Source organism: Xiphophorus maculatus, chromosome 12 (genome assembly GCF_002775205.1).
Source record: "Xiphophorus maculatus strain JP 163 A chromosome 12, X_maculatus-5.0-male, whole genome shotgun sequence".
NCBI classification, from domain to species: domain Eukaryota; kingdom Metazoa; phylum Chordata; class Actinopteri; order Cyprinodontiformes; family Poeciliidae; genus Xiphophorus; species Xiphophorus maculatus.
Genome location: NC_036454.1, coordinates 18,391,318 through 18,413,537, shown reverse-complemented (window position 1 = coordinate 18,413,537; position 22,220 = coordinate 18,391,318). Strand labels below are relative to the sequence as shown.

General features: G+C 38.2%; 3 protein-coding genes across 4 annotated transcripts; 2 read left to right on the top strand and 1 right to left on the bottom strand.

Annotated features, from left to right (window-relative positions):
- The first annotated feature begins 1,040 nt into the window (after window positions 1-1,040).
- On the top strand, window positions 1,041-12,861 carry ube3b (ubiquitin protein ligase E3B). Of its 2 annotated transcripts, none has more exons than XM_005804028.2 (27): window positions 1,041-1,449; window positions 2,396-2,564; window positions 2,672-2,789; window positions 3,039-3,098; window positions 3,188-3,292; window positions 3,387-3,483; window positions 3,579-3,664; window positions 3,801-3,883; window positions 4,012-4,117; window positions 4,195-4,315; window positions 4,605-4,782; window positions 5,222-5,388; window positions 5,476-5,643; window positions 5,724-5,895; window positions 6,058-6,176; window positions 6,829-6,943; window positions 7,043-7,142; window positions 7,237-7,356; window positions 7,445-7,621; window positions 7,704-7,814; window positions 7,896-8,033; window positions 8,131-8,196; window positions 8,277-8,335; window positions 8,444-8,626; window positions 8,769-8,880; window positions 8,967-9,059; window positions 9,764-12,861. In XM_005804028.2, exons 2-27 carry the CDS (start codon window positions 2,404-2,406, stop codon window positions 9,953-9,955), a joined length of 3,207 nt encoding a protein of 1,068 aa, XP_005804085.1. In that variant the 5' UTR covers window positions 1,041-1,449; window positions 2,396-2,403; the 3' UTR covers window positions 9,956-12,861. The 2 variants fall into 2 exon arrangements, with proteins under 2 accessions (XP_005804085.1, XP_023199755.1); XM_023343987.1 differs by having other exon boundaries at window positions 3,387-3,489.
- Window positions 12,862-13,164: 303 nt separating this feature from the next.
- On the top strand, window positions 13,165-18,558 carry LOC102230203 (aldehyde dehydrogenase family 3 member B1-like). Its single transcript, XM_005804071.2, has 10 exons — window positions 13,165-13,217; window positions 13,616-13,811; window positions 14,651-14,761; window positions 15,009-15,129; window positions 15,199-15,284; window positions 16,506-16,587; window positions 16,673-17,062; window positions 17,149-17,315; window positions 18,156-18,255; window positions 18,341-18,558. The coding sequence occupies exons 1-10, from the start codon at window positions 13,165-13,167 to the stop codon at window positions 18,538-18,540; spliced, it is 1,506 nt and encodes a 501-aa protein (XP_005804128.1). The 3' UTR covers window positions 18,541-18,558.
- An 87-nt stretch (window positions 18,559-18,645) lies between these two features.
- Window positions 18,646-22,165, bottom strand: mmab (methylmalonic aciduria (cobalamin deficiency) cblB type). Its single transcript, XM_005804029.3, has 9 exons — window positions 22,013-22,165; window positions 21,781-21,836; window positions 21,244-21,337; window positions 20,556-20,613; window positions 20,317-20,389; window positions 20,148-20,245; window positions 20,008-20,072; window positions 19,017-19,076; window positions 18,646-18,931 (listed from the first exon to the last, which is right to left on the bottom strand). The coding sequence occupies exons 1-9, from the start codon at window positions 22,114-22,116 to the stop codon at window positions 18,847-18,849; spliced, it is 693 nt and encodes a 230-aa protein (XP_005804086.1). The 5' UTR covers window positions 22,117-22,165; the 3' UTR covers window positions 18,646-18,846.
- Between the last annotated feature and the right edge of the window lie 55 nt (window positions 22,166-22,220).

Genomic DNA, 22,220 nt, shown 5'->3' with positions numbered 1-22,220 from the left:
AAACGAAGATATTTTATAATTAAATATTTGCCTTTTTAAAAAAAAAATTTAAATATCATATTGAATACATGAATAAATATTACATCTGAGGAGACATGATCCACCCACATAGTAGAAAAAAGGGAAATGTGTTTTTGAAATTGAATTGTGTACTTGAATTGAATAATAATTCGACATTAAATTCGTTTTTGTGAAAATTTTGCATGAAAATATCCCATTATTTATATAACTAGTTATTTTAGTGATGAGTTAAATAATTCAACAAACTCATTAAATTATAACATTATATGACTGATTCAAATGTCAATTTGAGCACAATCATTTACAGCTCACTGACAGAATCCGCATGATTAAAGACAAAAGTATCGTAATTCAAAAACCTCCTGGGTTGATTTTCTGTCCAGTGTAAGAATAAGAGGTGAAAACAATGGATGGATAGATAAAAAAATTTAAATAAATATATCCAATAACACCCATATTTGGTTCAAATGCTATAGAAAATCTGTAATTCATTTAGTAAAGTGTGTATTATCTTTTCATGACTAAGACATAAATAGCTTGAAATGCGCGTTCCATTACGTGCTTTTCTTGACAGGGGTCACTTTTACGGTACATCACCGGAGTACCGCTGCGCGTTCATTAAAAATGACGTCAACCGTCCCAAACAGTTTAAGGCAGAGAGGTGAAAACATCTTAAACTTAAAGAACGAAAACTGCTGGAAATTTATTAATTTAATTACGGCTAAATCGCTCTACTTTCAACTACGCTGTGATAGAATAATTTTAATTCGCGTGAAAAATAAATCACGTAACCCACACGTTTCCGTTGATACACCATACAGCAAAGTGTAACAGCAATAACAGTCCCCTACCCAACGCCCACCTAACACACTGGGCGATAGCTGTATTCCACAAAATAAATTCAAACTCGCCGCTACTGTACAAACAGAGTTCGCCTAATAAAATGATTTTTTTATTTATTCAGGATCTAAACGCCGAACGCACTTTGCAAAACCGGATAAAAACTACCCGGAGTCGTTTTAATGCGACGCAACGGATTATGGCTGCAGTCTATGTAGAGATCTCTTCTCATTGTTTACATTTAGAAACGGTGTGTCTCCTGCGTTACAACAAACTGACATCGTTCCAACATCAAACTCCGCCTCACCACGATGCTAATTAAATCTAACTATGTTTAGAATATATGTCTTGCAGTCAGTATCAAACCGACAAGCTGCGGGCTAGCCCTGCGAGCTAACAGTCGCTTCTCCATCTTCACTGTGTCGATTTTAGCTCCAGAGATGCTAAGTTAGATCTCTGTTTCAGTTTTTTTTATTATTGGGACTTTCTTCCTTGTTGGATGTTACGGACTGCCAGATGAAGGAGAACGTATAGCGAAAGGTGTGCCTGAAGGCCAGACAAAATCTTCTTATCTTCTTAACTTCACAGGTAAGCTCTCCCAAAACAGTCAGTTTTTCAGGGAGTAACAAGCTCCAAACAGCATAGATGTGGACTTTGACGCCTCTTAAAGAACTGTCATCCTGCTTCATATGAAAGGGGTACTGCTGCAACCCAGTAACTTGGAATACTGTCAAAAAGTTACATTATTTCAATAAGTAAATTTTAAACCCAAATTCATAAAGATTTATAACATACAGTTATTTCAAGCGCTTATTTTTTTGTCCATGAGTATGCGTTAAAGTTAATGAAGGCATCTCAATGTCTATAGAAAAAATGAAAACTATATGATACTAAAGCTCAGAGGTTAACTGCTAAAAAAAAGATTGCTCTTTACAGTGTGCAGTATCCAATCATAATAATGAAACGTTTAGTAGAAGGAAAAATTATGATAGAAAGGGATGTCCACTGTGGAGTAAAACCCACTTAAAAGTTTAAGGAAGATTCAAAAGGTGTGCATGTACACCTGGAGTCAGAACTTAAGGAAACAACACCAATATGTATCCAAGACAAGAGATGTAACTGTTGCAGTGGGTTAAACCACTCCTGAAGCAGAGACATCAAAAATGACTCACCTCCAGCAAGGAGGAAAAAGAACTGCCTGTCGCTCAGTGGTCCAAAGTTCATTTTTTGTAAACAATTAGAATTTGTATTGTCTCTCTGTACAGGTTTTATTCATAAAAAAAGAGTCTCACTTTTTGAACTGAATTAATAAAATAAATAAGCAATTAAAGGATATTCCAATTTTGGACATGCACTAACAGTTCTGTCAAAAAAGGGTTTTAAAATTGGTTTTATGTAATATTCAAGTTTTTTGGAGAAAAACAAACAAAAAAAACCCCAGAATTTTTTATTTGATTGTAAATTATTTAAATGTAATAAATTATTTAAATTATTTATTGAAGTGGAACCAGTGGTCTACATTTTTTTTTTCTAGGGTGCACCATGTTTAGTGTCCCTCAAAGCTCCAAGTCCGAGTTCTTGGACAAAGCCAGGCAGGCCAGGGAGGAAAGAAAGGGACACAAAGAGAAGGAGAAAGCAGCAACCCAGATCCAGGCTCTGGTGAGGAGATTCCTCTGTCGCTGCAGACTCCAGAAGCAAACCAGGTGACTACATTTTCATGAGCTTTGCATTGTTTTTGTATGGTGATGTTCTGAGTTGCATTTTCTTTCGATACAGTTTTCTGAATAGTGATTTTTTTTTATCTTATCAGGAAAGAGGTTGATGACTATTTTCAACTTTCTGAAGCGGGGACAACAAAAAGAAATGCACTTTCAATTTTCAAAATTGCTCGAAAATTGCTATTCATATATCGCCTTGAGGATAAGATGGTGAGTTTACTGCTGTCCATTGGTCCATGTCGATCTGTGATGAAATATCATCTTCAGTTGCGACAGTTTAAAAATATTGAAAATACATATCTTTTCCTTCTACTCTGTTAATGCAGTTGTAGCCCTCTCTAAAGTAATACAAACATATTAATGTAGTTAAACATAATTTCTAGTCAAAGAGGAGTTGCCTCAGTATAACTTATAGATTTGCCCGTGCAACTCAAACTGATTTTTAATTACTTCCATCAGAGATTTGAGAAGCTATGTCGAGCAATTCTGGCCAGCATGGAGGTTGAAAACGAACCTAAAGTAAGTCTGGCTGTGTTGTTATCCTTTAGAAATAAATCATTTTTTAATCTCACTTTCTTTCAGTGATGTTTCTTCCTTGTGGTTTTCAGATCTGGTATGTTTCTTTGGCTCTCTCCAAAGACCTCACTATTCCCTGGCTGAAACAGATCAAAGATGTCCTCTGGATCTGCTGTCAGTTACTGAAAAACCTTAAGGTAATTCTTCATCCAGTCTTTTAATTATTGCATCCAATTTGCTCAGTCCTCGTGTTTCCGATGTAGTCGTACAACCAACTGTGTGATTTTTCAGCCTGACATACTTCAAGACAACAAGCTGGTTACACTGTACCTCACCATGCTGGTGACCTTCACTGACACGTCAACATGGCGGATAGTCCGAGGAAAGGGTGAGAGTTGAGTATAAACAGATCTGCTGTTATTGCCTGACACACTTTGTTCAAACAGAAACATAATGAACAATATTTCCCTGCCAATGTTGCAGGTGAGGCTCTGAGACCTGCTTTGACAAGGATTTGTGAAAATATTATGGGGCATCTAAATCAGAAGGGATTCTACTCAACATTGCAGGTTCACGTTTACTGTTTGCTTTTTATACAGTTTAAACAAGACAATTGTGTTTAGTTGTGGGGTTTTTTTTATCTTTTTGAACCCTCCGCCCTCACATATTTGTTAAATATGAATTTTGTGTTGCATTTGTGTATAGATCCTGTTGACCAATGGTTTGGCCCGGTCTAAACCGTCTCTCTCTAAAGGCACCCTGACTGCTATTTTCTCCTTGTCTCTGAGGTACATTCATATTTCAGTTTCTCAACTTGAATGTTTTAGTTTTGCCACACATGGATGTCTGTTACAGTTTGTGTTTTGTAAAACTGTATTTCCAGCCTTGCTTCTAATCTAAATCTGATCTTTTACAGGCCAGTCATTGCAGCTCACTTTTCAGACAACCTGCTCCGGTCCTTCCTCCTCCACATCATGTCCGTTCCTGCCGTGGTGTCCCACCTCAGTGTCTTGACTCCAGAGGTAAAAGCTGTTGTGTCTGTATCTAGTACCATGAAATGTTAAGACCGTTTGCCTTTATATATACTTTGTCCCAACAGTGCATGGCATTAATCCAGACCCATGACCTCTTGCGGAAGTTCATTTTGTTTCTGAGCCGGGAAGAACAATGCCTAGACATCTGTGTGTGTCTTGAGGGCAGCCACTCGCTCTGCTTACTTGGTAAATGCTTCCAGATGATTTAGCACTTGGCTTTTTAATTGCTAAAACAGATTTATATGCAGGTCCATTTTAGTGAATTGGAGTGTCATCAAAAGGTTAGTTTAAATAGTCCAGGTCAAAAAATTAAACTGGTGTTTTTTTTATAGATTAAATCCATACAAAGTGATTTATTTCAAGTGTATTTTTAATAATTTTCAACCCAATTACCAAGCTAAATTAACTTTTCAGAGACAATGCAGTTTATTGGAATGCATCTGTTGTTAATGTTACTTTCAAATGTACCCAACAGGAAACCTAATCCAGTTGGGTTACCTCAATGAGAAAGTCTTAGAAGAAGAGGCCAACCATTTTGTGAAGGACCTGACTGACATGTTGTCATACTGCCAAAGATACGTATCACAAAAGAAGTCCAACCTAACGCATTGGCATCCTGTCCTGGGCTGGTTCTCTCAGACTGTGGACTACGGGTCAGTGAATCTTTATGTGTTTAAATAAACCCAGCAGTTTAAGTATAACTTTTAAACTGAGCCAGTCAGATTCAGAACAAAAGTTAGAGAATGACAAGAAACTTTGCTGTAAAATATGAATAGTTTAGTTTCTAACTTCATCTTTTTTCTCCAAACTTTAAATAAATTTCCAGCCATCAGAAAAAAAAAATTATTTGGCAGGTTCTGATAAAAAAATAAAGCTTAAACCTCTAAATTTTTGTAGTTTCCTCATTTTATTATGCATACTCCATCTTTAATATACAGAAATGTTATAAAATGTGTTAGAAATACCCATACATTTATATTTTTACATTTATATCTCTTATTTATTTTTTTTGCTATATTTGATTGTTTTCTCTATTGTTTTTGTTGTTTCTTTCATTTTCTGTCTACTTGTCCTTTCTCTTTCTCTGCTTAGTCTGAATGAGTCGATGCCTCTGGTCACTAAGCAGCTTCAGCATCTGTGGGGCGTATCTGTCATTCGAACTCTCTTCAGTGACGTCCTCTCCAAGAAGCTGGAGAGTCAGGAGTCCACCCCACCACCGCCGCAGCCAAGCACGTCTCAAAACAATCTACCCGTAAAGAGTAAGTTATCAAAGTAAAACCTACTGAATCTCTTAACACGGTGAATTTTCTGTCATTCAGGATGTGATGTGTCTATATCTTTTAAAGATCTTTTTAAGAGAGCGTTTCAGAAGTCGGCTTCTGTGAGGAACATTCTGAAACCTGTCGGAGGGAAGCGGGTCGACTCAGCTGAAGTTCAGAAAGTGTGCAGCATCTGTGTGCTCTACCAGACGACTCTGTCCACGCTGACGCAAATACGCCTCCAGATACTCACCGGTCAGCCGCAGAACCCCTCACGCTATGTTCTTGCACGCATTGTTTTAGATGATTAGAACTGTCCTGTTCTTTTACTGCAGGTCTGACACATCTTGACGACCTTTTACCAAAACTGTGGGCTTTCATCTGTGAGCTTGGTCCTCAGGGGGGCCTCAAGCTTTTCATGGAGTGTCTGAACAACGATACAGAGGAGTCGAAACAGCTCCTGGCTATGCTGATGCTGTTCTGTGACTGCTCTCGTCACCTCATCACGTAAGTAGATCAATTTCCTCTTAATTTCCTCCTCTATAATGTAGAATAAATTCAAATTGAAACCTGATTTTCCATGACGGTTTTTAAATATAATTTAATTAGTTGGCTTCAGAAATTTTGTAAATCTCCCTTTAACTTTTTTGCGACATAAATATCTTTCAGAATTTTGGATGACATTGAAGTATATGAGGAGCAAACATCCTTCAAAATAGAGGAACTCATCACTATCTCCTCTTTTCTGAACACATTTGTGTACAAGATGATTTGGGACGGCATCTTGGGTGAGTCTGTGACCTTTAGCCAGAACACCTGTGATATGAGTTTCTTTGAAGTTTCAGGGTTTCTGTCTGGAAAAGCATGGAATTTGATTAAAGTAATTCCCAGAACTGGAAATGTTTATAAAAGAAAATAGAGTATGGAAAAATCAAAGTATTTTTAGACATTTTTTTTCCTGTGCTATTTTCTAAAATTAACATCCATGTATCCGTCCGTCCTTCCGTCCGTTTGTTCGAGACTTTCCTAAGACAACTTAGTTGGGAAGTTAGTAATTCCCAACTAATAAGCTTCGTCTTTTCCTTTTCCTAATAATTAAAGACACGAGTGAATCTTGTCTCCAGTTAAAGCATTTGTCCTAAATTATGATGGGTGAGAAGGATTCAAAACCTAAAGTTTAGCAGGTGATGAATTGGTCTCTCAGAAAAGCAACGAAAAGTATTTTAGTTTTATCTTTAGTTCTCTTTTGTCAAGTTTAATTTTTAAAGCCTGACCACTGTAGAAAACTGTATCTGTCAGGCATTTATCATGAGATTTTTTTTACTTATAGGATGGAATAGAATTTAGGTCTGGAAATGAATGCAATTTCAACATCAATGTGTGTGAACAATGACAACTTCCTTTGAATTTAATTAGCTTTATACTTACTGTGCTTTATAGAAAATGCAAAAGGAGAAAAGCTGGAACTCTTTCACAGCGTTCATGGGTGGCTGATGGTCCTGTATGAACGGGACTGCAGGCGCAGGTTCACCCCCGATGACCACTGGCTTCGCAAGTAAATACTCAAAAACTCTGTCACCCGTCTCAGGCGACTCATTGGCTTTCAGTTTAGAGATATCCTCATTGTGATGAACGATCTTGCTGTTTCACTCAGGGATCTGAAGCCGAGCTTGTTGTTCCAAGAGCTGGAAAAAGGGAAAAAAAGAGCTCAACTTCTACTGCAGTACATCCCACATGTTATCCCACATAAAAATGTGAGTGAATGAGATTCTCCAGTTAAAGCATGTGTCCTGCTTAATGTTTATGGGTCTTTTTGCACAGTGGTAATTCCCAACGTTCTATTTTCAGAGAGTGCTGCTGTTCAGAAACATCGTCACAAAGGAGAAAGAAAGTTTAGGGTTGGTAGAAACCAGCTCGGCTTCTCCGCACGTCACCCATATCACTATTCGCCGCTCACGGATGCTGGAAGTGTGTAGTAGAGAATTATTTTTTTACTTATTTGTTACAGAACTTTCTGGTTTGTTCCTCAGTAATTGCTGGATTTCCCTGCCTGTAGGACGGATACGACCAACTCCGCAGGTTACCAGTGAACTCCATAAAAGGCGTCATTCGTGTCAAGTTTGTTAATGACCTGGGAGTGGACGAGGCTGGAATTGACCAGGATGGGGTCTTCAAAGAGTTTCTAGAGGAGATCATTAAGAAGGTTTTCAATCCTGCCCTCAACCTGTTCAAGGTAACATAAATAGGTGGCCCACTTTGTTTTGTTTTCTTCAAACCACCTGGTTCTGGTTTGATCCGTTGCTTATTTTATATAGACTACAAGTGGAAATGAAAGGCTGTATCCCTCACCCACATCCTACATTCACGAGAATCACTTGCAGCTCTTTGAGTTTGTTGGGAAGATGCTCGGTAAAGCTGTTTATGAGGTAATTTTATCTTCAAAGGTGCTCATTTCTGCCTATTGCTCTGAGTGATGTGACAATCAGCTGTTTGTTTTGTCTTCTTAGGGCATCGTTGTGGATGTTCCTTTTGCCTCGTTCTTCCTCAGTCAAGTCCTGGGACACCACCACAGCACCTTCTACAGCTCCATAGACGAGCTTCCCTCCCTGGACTCTGAGTTTTACAAAAACCTCACTTCCATTAAGGTCCGACTCTGTTACTGCGTTTACATGCAGCCTGGAGAAGTCTGAACATTTTTGGAAAAGGTTTTAAAACAAAATACTCTTATCTTTAATTTTTTAGCGCTATGACGGAGATGTGGGAGATCTAGGACTGACATTGTCCTATGATGAAGATGTTATGGGGCAGGTAGGTAAATATAAAAATGGAGGCATATCAGAAATACATTTTATCTAATGTATGAAGTTTAAGTTGATGTTTCCTTGCAGCTTGTCTGTCATGAGTTGATACCTGGAGGAAAGACTATGCCAGTCACCAATGAAAACAAGTAAGTAAATTAAGATTCCATAGTTAAAAACCCGTGTTGATCCTTTTTAAAAAAGTCCTGTGTCGAATCACCGTCACAGCCTGATTTCATCTCTCCTCTCTACCGCAGGATCAGCTACATCCACCTGATGGCTCACTTCAGGATGCACACGCAGATTAAGGAGCAAACGGCAGCTTTCATCCGGGGTTTTCGCAGCATCATCAATCCAGAGTGGCTGCACATGTTTTCCACACCTGAAGTTCAGCGGCTGATCTCAGGGGATAACGCAGAGATTGATCTAGACGACCTCAAGTAAGTTGAATTTTTACTTTTGCCTTTCTTTTTACCATTCTTCTAGCCCACAAAATATTATTTGACACATTTGTCTAATGCTTCCTTTTCTGTTTATTGAGCCAGTTTAACATACACTCATTGTTGTTTTCGCCTCTTACAGGAAACACACTGTCTACTATGGAGGTTTCCATAGCAGCCACCGTGTCATCATCTGGCTTTGGGACATCCTGTCCAGTGACTTTAATGCTGAAGAGAGGGCTATGTTCCTGAAAGTAGGTTTCCCAAAGTTAAGTACTTGTTTTTACTACAAATTCAAAGTGATTTTACTTTTCATTATCTTTCAAATATGTTTTTATAGTTTGTTACCAGCTGCTCAAGGCCACCTCTTCTAGGCTTTGCTTACCTCAAACCACCTTTCTCCATCCGTTGTGTGGAAGTCTCAGATGATCAGGTAAGAGTGAAAAATAAGTTATTTGTTTCATGTGCTTATTTTGAGCTGTATCTTTTACAGGTTTGGAATCATGCAATAAAAATATGCATAAATTAAAGATTATGAAAGAAACTCGGAGTGGGGTTTGGAGGAATAGAAATACTGTTTTTTCTCTGCACCCGTCATCTCTCTGTACATTTTCTTCTCACCCCACTTTCTTTTAGGTTATATCTACTGTTTCCATTAAGAGTATACAACATGACAGATTAAGGAATATGAAAAAAAACAACTTTAAAACTTTTTGAGAAAAGAGGTGAAAGTAATAATGCAGCTGTGTTAGTGTACACATTTAAATGAATACTTTGAAGGAAACTTAAATTACACAACACATTTTGATCAATTTTCCCATTTTACTTTTCTAATGTTCTCCAAATTTCTCAGCGTGTGAAGACGAAATGCTGTACTTGAATTAAAAGGTGCTTTTACTAGCATAATGCACCAGGTTACTACCGATTGTTTTCTTTTTTTTTTTTACAATTTTTCTTGGAACAGGTTGTTTGTTTTTCAGATTAACTTTACAGGATATGTCGCATTAAAGGTGAAGAAGTTTTGAAATACTTTCTAGTAGCCTCGTGGTTTTAAGTAAGAAAGAATATACAAATCTAATACTTGTGATGGTCAATCCAAAAATAATTGTTTGTGCACATTTTATCTGCCATGTCCAGGACACAGGAGACACCCTCGGCAGTGTCCTCAGGGGCTTCTTCACAATTCGAAAGAAGGAGCCTGGGGGTCGACTTCCCACTTCTTCTACGTGTTTCAACCTTCTCAAGCTGCCCAACTACAGTAAGAAGAGCATCCTGCGTGACAAACTGCGTTACGCCATCAGTATGAATACAGGCTTCGAGCTCTCCTAATTCTGCGCTGGGACAATCTGCACAGGATGGATGTGATAAACAACATGAACTGAGCGGGATTCTCAAGCTATCTGGCACATTATAGAGCCATCAGCTAAAGAAAGGAGGAGTATGGTGGAAGATCTGATCTCTGGTTGAGCGCTGATGGAGTGAGATCTACTCTAGGTCTCTCTTCAAAGAGGAAGCTGCTCCTACAACACAGTAAAATTTTAATGTCTACTCTTAAAAATGAATTTTTCATATATTTAACATGATAACACTCAAATATACCGTGGTTTGATCTCAGTTTCTCAGGCTTAACAGAATCATTCTTGGATCAGAGGCCACCGTTTTAAGACAACTGGAAAGCAATACAGATGCAATGCAAGCCATTAGACACGAGGTCTTACTTACATGAGTAAAACCAAACAACCAATCATTGTTAATATGCTGTCAAGTTTGGATTTCATCCGTTGAATCCAGAAACGCATCTAAAAAAAAAGCTTTTATGACTGTAAGACAAATCCGTGTCTTGTGATGAATCTCCAAGAAAAATAAGTTGTTGTTCGAAGTTGTAACTTGGCATTAATTCCCTTGTGTTGCAGCGTTTGAGCCATCCAGCCAGTTGTGTTCTCCGGTTGTCTGAGAGCCAAACATCACCTTCACTTCTGTTCAGAAAGTCTGATCATGATAGTCTGATATAAAGATGCCCTCGCTGTAGCATCACTTACCTTTAAGAGCAGAAAATGAACTGGAAACGATTTGTTGACATTTTTACCCTTCATGCCGGAGTAGGCGAGGCTGTGCTATGTGCTACGTCTCTTTTTATCGCCCAAGTTTAAAATCATGAAGTGGTTTAGTCTTCTATGTATTTTGTACCAGGAAACCATGTTCACTCCACCTCATACTAATGCTGAGTGCCTCATGTCTAACAGTTACCCCATGCTAGCACATGTGCCGTTGTTGTTCAGCTCTAACCAATTACCACGTTTTGGGAAGAAAAAGCCATAGATATTGGGGCTATGGTCCTGGACTACTTCTCTGAACGAGAGAGATCTGACTGAAGCAACCATGGAGGCTTTTACTGTAAATCCCTCTGATCTCTGTGGACTTTTCTTCAAGCCATGCGGAAAAGATCTCGTGGTCTGAAGACCTTTTAAAATGATGTCACGGACTGACTCGTCAACCAAATAAAACTGCTCAATTGGACGATGTTCCCTTGAAAATGTTGCACTGGTTTTTGTGGGGACATGAAGTTGAATGTGACCTTAATAGCCTGAATATTCCTTGAGACAGGGTTTATTTACGTTAGACAGTGACAAAGGGACTGTTTGTCGTCATGGAACAAGAAAAAAGACAAACCTTCACTCAAAGAGTTGAAGGACAATTGAAAATCTTCTAGTTCTTTAATACGCAAGAACACATTTTCTGTTATAAATGAGAATAAATATTTAGTGTCTAACTTCCTAAACTATGGCCACTAACTTGTGTTTAAACATTAAATGTGTACAATACTAGTGGAAAGTTTATGTACCCTCATAATCATGAATACTATTCATTTTGGGGTTTTAAATTTTGGGGTTTTAATGGATTAATCAACAAACAACAAAAATTTTTAATAGAATTGGGTGCACAAGTCTGAATATACCTTTTTGTTTTAGTACAGATTGTAAAAATTGCATCACATGCATAGGTACAGTCTCTTAATTAGTTAAAAGTCCATCAGCTTGTTGCAGAGAATTTAAGTTATTTTTGTAGCCATCAATTAGCTTCTGGTATAATTCTGCGGGATATTTGAATCCTCTTGTTAGCAGGAAGGCTAGAGAACTTTTAAACTGGTTGATTTCCTGACTTAGTGTCTGATTGTGGTCATACCCTACAAACTTGCAGTAAGGTTGCCATTCCAGGAGATTAATATCAGTGTGGGATTACACCCAAGTGTAAAAACTTTTAACTGTCTGTTCCTGGTTTGCTGGCAGTTCCCCAGCTCCCCGGTGCACCCCCCATCTATATTTGGGATGGCTGTCCTGTTGGAACACACACTTGTGGAAAAGTTTTAAACATCTAGCCATCGATTTGAGATTAGGTGAATAATTTGCTAGTCTTCCTTCATTGTTCTATCTGCTTGATGCAATTCACCGGCAGAAACAAGCCCCGATCATGATGCTGCCACCACCATGTCTGGGTGCTGTTGCAGTTTTGCAGATTTGAAAGTCTTTCCTTCGCTTGTACTTTTCTCCGCGACATGCAGAGAAAGTATTTCACCAAATATCAGTGGGGATGTGTTTTTTTAACCATGTGTGAATAAGAAAAAAAGTTGCATTTTTTTCTGAAAAGCCCCCCCAAAAACAACAACAGTTCAGATGCATCTTGTTAAAACCCCAAGTGAATATGGTGTTTATGCCTATAATGACTTGAGTAAACTTCTCTCTGGCACAATAATAAGCTTGTATCCTTTCTACTAACGAGATTTTTTATAAATTAAACAGAAAAACTAGTGGAGGATCAAACATCGTTTCAAAGCCTTTTTTAGTCTTTATAAGAACTAGACATGCTCCTAATTAATCAATACACTACAGTGAGGATGTGAAGAATGATGCCTCACATGCTTGTTTGTCTCTTCTGGAGCTCCCCTTGTGTGTTTTTCTAAATGATGTCAAGTGAGGGGTCGGTTAAAAGTGTTTCAGAGGATTGCTAATGTTGGCTTTGAGCAGTCATTCACTCTTTTAGGCTGAGAAATAATATAACGCAAGCTAAAATCCTTCCCACCCCTCCTGTCAAAATGTATAATCTTCATGTCTTCAAAGCTGGCTGCACAATAGTGTTGAGTGTTTTTCTTTGTTGTTTTGACAGACTTGTCTACATGTAAAATACTTTTTTAATCCTGTATTGTTGAATCAAGTATTATATAAACCATTTAAATCCTGCACATGCTGTCAATGATTTTCTTGTCTTCAGCTTAAATAAATGATTGATTAAAAACACCTGTCTGAGCCATTAAGGCCCACCGTGGGTGGCTGACAGGCTGGTAGGCTGAAGGTTGTGAACTTATTCGCCTTTTCTGGTTTTTCTAAATACCGCACATGGAGGATTATGGTGTGAATGCGCACGCATGAGTCAAACCTTCTCCCCTAAGCTCAGTGGCTTGGTCATTGCACACCACAGAGGCTCCCTGTGAAGATTTTCCATCCATCTTCTACATTTCTGTCTCACTGTGAACCTGTAAAATAATGAGCGGCCCACCTAGTCCATCCCCAACCCGATGGTTCAAAGCCCTCCGCAGGTAAAACTGTTTGATTTTGCATTTAATATTTGTTTTTATTGTTATTTCCTGGAAATGGATACAAAGTTGAATATGATCTGTGGCTCGATGTTAGTCAGCAGCACTGTTAGTTTTATGTGCATCACCTGATTGGCTGGAGTTGTTAGGATTTCCTACTATCCTCCCTGCCTGTGGGGACTTCACCTGAGGGGGTGACCAGGCTTAACTTCAAATTGGCCCCATTTAAAGACACCAGCACTGCTGATTTCCTGGACTAGAGTGAACATGAGTGGAAAAATCAGGGCGTGCTGTTTGTCAGAGGAATGGTCGTTTAACATGCAGAAGGTATAAGGTCTAACATGATGTGGATTAGAAGTATTCCTGGGAACGTTAGTGCTGACAACAGTTTGTTGTTCCAGGACGAGGCTGGGAGAACCCTGTTTGAGGACATACCCTCTGGAGTGTGTGGATCTGCTGAGAAGGGCAAGAATTGCCTTTCAGGCTGGACGGACCCTGAAGGAAAGTTTCAGATTGGCCCAGCTGGAGGCTGTGGTGCGGATGCTGGAAGAGCATGAGTGTGACTTTGTGGATGCTCTTGGAAGGGACCTTCATAAGGTACATTACCTGTCATCTTTCCAACTCTCAGTGAGAACACAGAAAGTTGTTTTACTGTCTTACTGTTGCATTACAACAAATTAGAACGTCACTGAATGGGTTATTTATTTCACCAGTTTAAAAAAACATGCAGTTAAATTTGATTATTAGGATTTACAGGTAATGAACATCCCAAGTTTCAGTTTCAAGGAAAATAAAAATAATACATAAGTCCATTTACAAAGCAAATTTTTAATACAGAAAACAGTATGTTATGGCATAAAACTTTAATAAGAACTACTTTCTTGGTTAATAATAACAATGTGCTGACAGAAGGAACTAGAGAAAAAGAAACATGTGTTCTTATCCATAGGTAATACTTGATTAACCAAAGAATGTAGTTATAATAGTGTGTTCTGTTTTTACTTAGACGTTGAATTTTGAAAAATAAACCGTGTCCCAAGGAGTTGAAACTCTGAATAGGAAAGTCAGAACTTTCTCACCAAACCCAACATGTAAATCCAATATGGCTGCTTTGTATCTAAAACTTTCTGATAGACTAAAAGAAACTGTATACCTATAGTCCTGTTGAATTGTATTTCATTAAACCTTTCAATGAAATTGTAATTACATTTTATTTTTAAATACTGTACTTCTGACTTAACAGTTAAGCGCGTTGCTAAAGAAGCTGACTGCTTACAGGGAGTTGAACGTTTGTGTGTTTACTTGAAGCACAAGCTAGAGAAATAACTGCAGTCTATAGAGATCGTTTAAACCGAATCACTGAAATCAAGTAGGTCATTCTTATTTTAATTTGAGATTTACCTGCAAATATTACATTTTCTTTTCATTTCAACCAGCCGCGGTTTGAAACGGTCGTGTTTGAACTGATCATGGTCAAGAATGAGGCGCTTCACGCAATCAGCAACCTGAAGAAATGGATGGAACCTCAGTCTGTGGAAAAGAATCTGGTAAGAAACCCATTTCTCCAAAACATCTTTGTGGCAAAACGACTGGGATTATTTAAAGCTTACACAACCTGAAAACATTCCAGTCTGACTGCCACAAAGAAATCCATTGTACAGAGTCCACTAAAGCAGATTTAAGCTAAGTTGCACTGACCTTTTAAGTATTCAGTGGGGGTCGAATCTTTCTTCTTTTTTTTCTCCTCTGCTCATTTGCTTCCCCTGTAGCCTAACTTTGAAGTTGTTTGTGCAGTCCACCAGCTTGGACGAGTGTTTGGTGATCAATGAGCCCCTGGGTGTGGTGTTCATCATGGGGACCTGGTGCAGTCCTGTCCAGATGTGCTTGGTGCCTCTGGTTGGAGCCATTGCAGCTGGTGAGCAGCGGCACTGTCTTGTAACCTCACAGAGAATCTGACGTTCACGTAGGAATCTCATTTATGTAGGAAACTGTGCCCTCATCGGCCCTTCTGAGCACACCGTGCACACAGCAGAGCTTCTGCATCGTCTTATTCCTTTCTACTTGGATAATGTAAGTAAGTGAGCAGAGAGGATCGACTGCTCCAAAGGTGTTTCAGCAAGTTACACAATGTGACTTCACCTCGCCAAAAGGTGCCTGCTGATGATGCAACATGCTGCAAAGTGGATGGAAAAAGTTTGTAGAGCATTTGCTGAGGTTAAAGAACTTTATGAGCTGTAATCCCTGAGCCAAATTTAATTTAAGTACGTGATAAGCCACTCTCTATTAATTTATTTATGATTTAACAACTTAAATTATTACTGGAGTTTCCAAGGAGGGTCATTTCACTGCTTTACTCTTTTGAGCTTTCAAAATTCTGGGAAATCTGAGATACTGGAAGACAACTAAAGAGAGAAATACAATTTAAAGACACTGTTGTTATGAAAACTGGTGGGATATTTGATAGAGAGGCGGAGTTGGCAAAAAGACACTGCTTTTTTGTTCTTTTTTAAAACTGCATTGTTTTTGATATTGTGTCTGATAATTTTTTTTGTGTAAAATTTGCTTAAGAATTTAAACCTCTCAAAAGCAAATAGATTTTTTTCAGATATATAAACTTTACATACGGTGCAGATGATTTTCCATCCACAAATTTAAACTTGTGCATCAACTTGTGTTTTAAAGTTAATTGAAGTTTGGCAAAAACTAAACAAATACATTTCAAATGCATCATTAAAGGCCCACAATAAATGTGACATTCTTTCTTAAGGTGAAGGAAAGGAAATATTTTTTTCATATAAGTTTAATTTATATATGAGTTGAGTAAAAATAATAAGCTATAATGTTAAGGTAATCGTCTCCCAACAAACAAATATCTGAATCAGGTGCAGCACAGCTAAAGGACATCATGCTTACTCATCAGTTTTTATCTTTGCTGTCCAAACTTCATGGAGACAAATGTTTTGATATCATCTGTGTCTTCATCAGAGTCAGTTATCTTTTCTCCACTATTGTTAAATCAAGAGCACATAATTTTATTTAGTCAGGTAATACGAAAATAAGTTGACCTGAGACTCGTTGGAACATAATTCACCTCCATTTCTGTTGTCTTGTATAAAATATAACCATTGTCAGAGACGCATGATGTAATACAATATATAAAAACTCCATGTTTTTTTTTTTTTGGCATCCTAAGCAATACTTTAACAATAATTTATTTTTAATTTGCTTAACCTTCAGAAAGGATGACATATGCATGAAATGCTCTTATGCAAAATTGTTGTTTTCCTCAAGGAATGCTTCCATGTGATTCTTGCAGGCATCAGTGACTTGCCTGAGATTGTGGAGCTTAAATTTGACCACGTATTTTTCACAGGTAACCAAATCCTCAACCTTTCAACACACATTTGAATGTGTTTCATGGTTTAAAGCCCCTTAACATGGCTGTCACTCTTCTTCAGGAAACGGAGAGGATGGAAGCAGGATTGCTGTGGCTGCAGCCCGCACTCTCACTCCCGTCACCCTGATCCTGGGAGGAAAGAACCCGTGCTACGTGGACCAGCACTGTGACATCACCACCACCGTGCAGCGAATTGCATGGGCGCGTTTTCACAACGCGGGTCAGAGCATCATGGCCCCCAGCTACATCCTCTGCCACACAGATGTTAAGGCGCGGCTGGCGCAGGCCCTGAAATGCTGCCTGATGCAGTTCTACGGCCCCGACCCGAGAGAATCCCGCAGCTTTGGTCGCATGGTCAACCTGGAGATCTTCAACCGTACTCGAGAGCTGCTGTGGAGATCTGGGAAGGTGGTTGTTGGTGGGCAGGTGACGGAGGGAGAGAAGTACATTGGTAGGAAGCTACATCCTTGACTTTTTATAAAACAACTCTTATGTATACATGCACAATACGATGAGGCTCTGTGCTTGTATTTGAAGCCCCAACAGTTCTGGTAGAAGTGGCAGAATCGGACCCCATCATGCAACAGGAGGTCTTCGGCCCGGTTCTCCCAATACTCACTGTAAATGACGTGGATGAAGCCATTGCTTTTATTAATAAGCAAGAGAAGCCCCTCTGTGTGTATGCATATTCCACCAACAATAAGGTACATCATATCGAGTGGAGATGCAGTGTTGGTCAAAAGTTTACATACAGCTATCATAGACATATATTTTATATTTGCTTTAGATCTTCTTTCAGTCTGAAATGATTATGCAACAAATGACTTTCATTGGTCAATTTATAGAAAATGTTATAGTATGGGTTTTCTCTGATCCACACAGGTTCACAATTATACATACATGCATATACTGTACACCCCTACTAATGTTTTTTTCTTTTTCTTTATTCCTGCTTTATTATTTCCAAATTTGGTTTTGATGTTTGAAATAAGTGTCCTAAAGAAAGATCCAAATGGCTGATTTCTAGTTTTATTTGAGATAATTTTGATGAACTGTAAGGTCGTCTTCTATTCTTATGACACACTGGCAGCAAAACAGCCCTACAATTTGAGTTGTAAAGGTCTGAAAGCTTCTCACTGACTAATTCAGACATACTTTTTGTAACTGAGGCTAGTAAAACTCTGCCATATCTAACCGTAAAATATTTGTCCAGGTGGCATTCTGCTCGGCCATGTTGACAAGTCAATTTTCAGTCAGGCTTGAAGTTAGTCACTTTGGAGGAAGTTTTTTTTCCTGCTTACTTGATTCTGATGTGAAATACACTTCTCTTTAAATAGTGACACTTGTGTTTCGACAGTGAGTGATTCTTAGATATTGCTAGGCAATTCCAACAGGACAATGATCATTAAAACAAGATTTGTAATTAATTAAACAGGCTGGTAATAAACATGTGGAAAGTCCTGACATTAACTAGGCTAACTACTGTATTTCTTCAGTTTCTCAGAGTAAATTGTGATCATGTATTGACCTTCTTTTTACCACAGATCATTTCCAGACTCATGAGTGAGACCTCCAGTGGAAGCTTCTGCTCTAATGACTGCATCTTTCAGAGCCTGATGGTGGCTTTGCCATTTGGTGGAGTGGGTGAGTGTGTCATGTCACATACAATGACATAAAAAAAAGAAAAAAGAATAGTGTCTTAACTACACATTGAAACATTTTCTTTAAGGCGCCTGTGGAATGGGGTCCTTCCATGGTCGCTACAGCTTCGATACGTTCTCACACAGAAAAGCGTGCTTGCTTAGAGGGACGCGGTTTGAGTGTGTCACGTATCTGCGCTACCCACCCTATGAAGACCGCAATCTGTCTCTAATGACGTGGGCTTGTACGCTGTCCCAGAAGAGCCAGGGCTGGTGCCAGATCATGTGAATGTCTCAAATACTCTTATTAACCTGCAAGAGGAGAAACTATAATGGGAAATATCAAAACTAATTCTAATCAGAGTGAGAATATAACCAATGTGGAATCAAGTGGTTAACTTAAAATATTGTATGTTTATTTGATGAATTGCTGAGCTTATTGTGTAAATTTCTAACTTTTGATGTACATGTACTGCTTAGCTGGTTTATTTTGTCTTGTGTGTGATATTTAAGAAACAATGCACTGAACTAAAAGCACAACTGTAGTATCTGCATCTATCACTGTAGAAACAAATGCAGATTCTAATAGGTGCGTTCATTCAGGTCTCCTGTAGATCTTCTCCTCTTTGGTTTCCTTCATGGCTGCGTATCTGGCAACTGTGAACAGGTAGTCGCTCAACCTGAGTGCAAAAAAAAATGTTTGGACTTTTATCAGATGTTTAATCGGAAAGAAAGATATGTGTTTTTAAAGCAGATAATACTGACCTGTTGAGGAATTTTGCAACATCTGGATCTGCCTCCCCTGAACGCACAATTGGAGCAACACTGTGCAGAAAAACACAGAGCTGTCAAAAACACAGTAGCAGTGAAACAAGAATAACATATCGTCTAAATCTCTGTGTCCTGAATGTTTTAGATGTCAGCCTGGTTCAGCACACCTGAATCAAATAAATAGGTTCTTAGAACGCTCCTACAGAGCTTAGCGACCTGCTGAGGAATCACTTCAGCCATTTAAAGTAGCTGTGTTGGAGCAGAAAAACATATGAAATATGCAGGACATAGGTCCTCAAGGACCTTGACTGCAAAGCAACACTTAAAACACAAACAGTTGAGTTTAAACAGCTTGAAAAATGCAAAATACACAAGTGAATGCATTGGGAACCTTATTCTAAAATAAAGATTTATCAAACACGACTCAGAGGGTGAGGAACAATTTACATTATGTTAAAAAAACAGCATCTGTTTTTTTTCTCACATTTGCTGAATAAACTGAAAGTTTGAAAATGTAGGTTTCCTCTTAATTAATTAATTGCATAACTATTGATTTTAAGAAATGAGGAATGGGGTAGTAACCCCTTAGCAATCTTGCTGGTCTGGAACTAAGATGCTGCTCTCTTTCTCGTAGATTTGAGGTAATTGTTTTGTTAAAATAACCATTTCAAAAGCATTTCCTTTGTTTTAACATGACGTTTTCCGTAATTATGATGCATTCAAAATGATCCATGATTTGTGGAAGGAATAGATGGGCCTGACATCACAGTAAAAGAAACATTTACGTGGAAGCAGCAGCGTGCATGTCATGGTCTGGTGGTTTCCTAGACCTAACGCTTAATTTGCTATGTACAGATATAATATGCCAAACACAATCACAGATCTGGTTAATCTTTGAATTATCAGTTCAATGATTATTTTAATCAGTTCAAAATAATCATTGAACTGATTATTTTTTATCACAACTGTGTGTGGTGAAACTGACCTGCGCTCCGCTCTCCGACAGACTGTCCGAGCTAAGTGCAAAGCTGCGCTGCTCTTACCCCCAGACTGTAAAATACAAATATGAGTAATCTAATCATTCATAGGAACATTCAGTATCTATAGAAGCAGAAAGATGCTTACAGGTAAAATGAAGTTGGTCAGCGGTGGGAGTTCCTCTGTAAAATGATCAATCCATGTTTCCAGGTCAGTGATTGCCTGAGGACTGAATTTTGTTCTCTCTGGTAAAACAAAAAAAAAATTACATCAGTGATGAAAAATAAAGAGATCACACCAACCTGCATTTGCATACTTCTATGAATTTCTCTTGCAGATGATCGAGGAGTAGCAATATTGGAGCCCACATCTTGTAAAATACACTGGATCTGCAATAAAATAACACATCTTTAATGTATGTTGATTGCTTGCTCTATAAATCTAATGAACTTTTTGTGCTGAAACTAACCTGCGCTCTGCCTTCGGTCTGTCAGAAGAGTAGAGTGCAGGCCAGTTTCAGCACATTAAATAAATTTGGCATGAACAAAATCAAACCTTATCCAGCTGATCTGTGAATGTATGACCTTTGTCAAGACAAAACTCTCGGGCCAAACTGTAAAGTTAGATACAAAAGTGAGTCAGACAAACTGAAATATTTTCGGCAAATGTGCTGATTTAGATTTTAATTTTGCATTTTTTAGTTCTTGTCAACAGCTCTGCAAAAGGACATCTTGTATTTGATATTTTTCAGCAATCATGGCATCTTACCAACTGCACTTAAAGTAAGTTTCACTGAAACTGAGATTTCTTTTTATCATTAAGAACTTTTGCATTCCTCCTGTAAGTTGCAGCTACATAGTTTTAGTTAATACTTCTTTGTCTGCATGTTAAGTAGAACCTCACTTGTAAAAGAAAAATGCTAAAATATTGGTAGTAACTCTAAATATAATTTTTTTTCTCGCAATTCTTTTGATGAAATGTTACAAGCATCACATTAGTATCCTTTCACCCTGTCAGCAACATTTTCATGGAACATTATTTCCCTTAAAGTTTCATTTGTTTTCCATTTTGGAATTTGCATTTTTATTGAGCTCTGAAGCAGTTCATTAAGATGCATTGCATTGCAGGGTTATTTTTCTTTTCTGATAACATAATTTTATGCAGTTTTTCTACTGTCTGACAAAAGTGCTTTAAATATCCATGTGCATACAATGATTTAATAGTGTAATAATACATAATTTACCCTATAGCTGATGACAACTCATCTGTATTTCCCAAAGCTTCGAAAATGTGATCTTCCTTTGGCCTCCTTTCTCCAGTGAATGTGCTGGAGAAACCTGCAAATCAGGAATCTAGTAAGTTTTTTTATTACGTTACAAAATGACCATAAATGTTTGGGATTTTTTAGACTTTTTTTTTTTGATATCCAACACAAAATAGTAGTCATTATAAACATAATAGACAACATCTGTTGTTTTCAAATTGTGTTGAGATTTTTTATTAGAAGTATAGTTGAGATCTCAATAGCTGAGCTCTCATCCCCTGATTTTTAACAATGTATAATTCAAACATGGATATACACTAATATAACTGAAAAGGGAGTCTGGGCCACAACATTTAAATGCTTTTATTTTTGCCTGAGACACAAATACATATACAGATCATGTGGCTTTCAAACATAAATGTACATAAAGGAAACCACACAAATTTCCCCAGCCCATATTTCAAATATAGTTGAAACCAAAGCATTAAGATGTCTTCTTTAATTGGGTTGACTTACCTTTATCTCCAGTTTTGGTGTATATTTTAGGTGACTTGATTTCTCCAGTGGCATAACTGTAGGGGAAAAGAAAAGAATGAAGATTATACTGTTTATGAGCAAGAATGAAATCACGAATGCAATAATGACAGAATATAGTTTTAGGGGCTATTTGTTTTGCAGGTATAAGTGGCTGGAGTCAGAAGAAACAACACTGTAAACATGTGAGCTCACAAGCAGTGCTAAGAAATACCTTCTGTCAGAACACAGTGGTTTAGGTGTCCGATGTTCGCTTATGAGCCTCCTTGTCCGCATAAAACAGCGGAGGAGAGCATGTCTGGTAATACCCGATGTCATAACGAGCTACAAGGTAGCAGCTAAAACTGAACGCTGTTTTGTAACGAAGAGTTTTGTCCCTCGGCCGCGTCCGTAGTTTGTAGGCGTTTCGTTTTCATCGCACG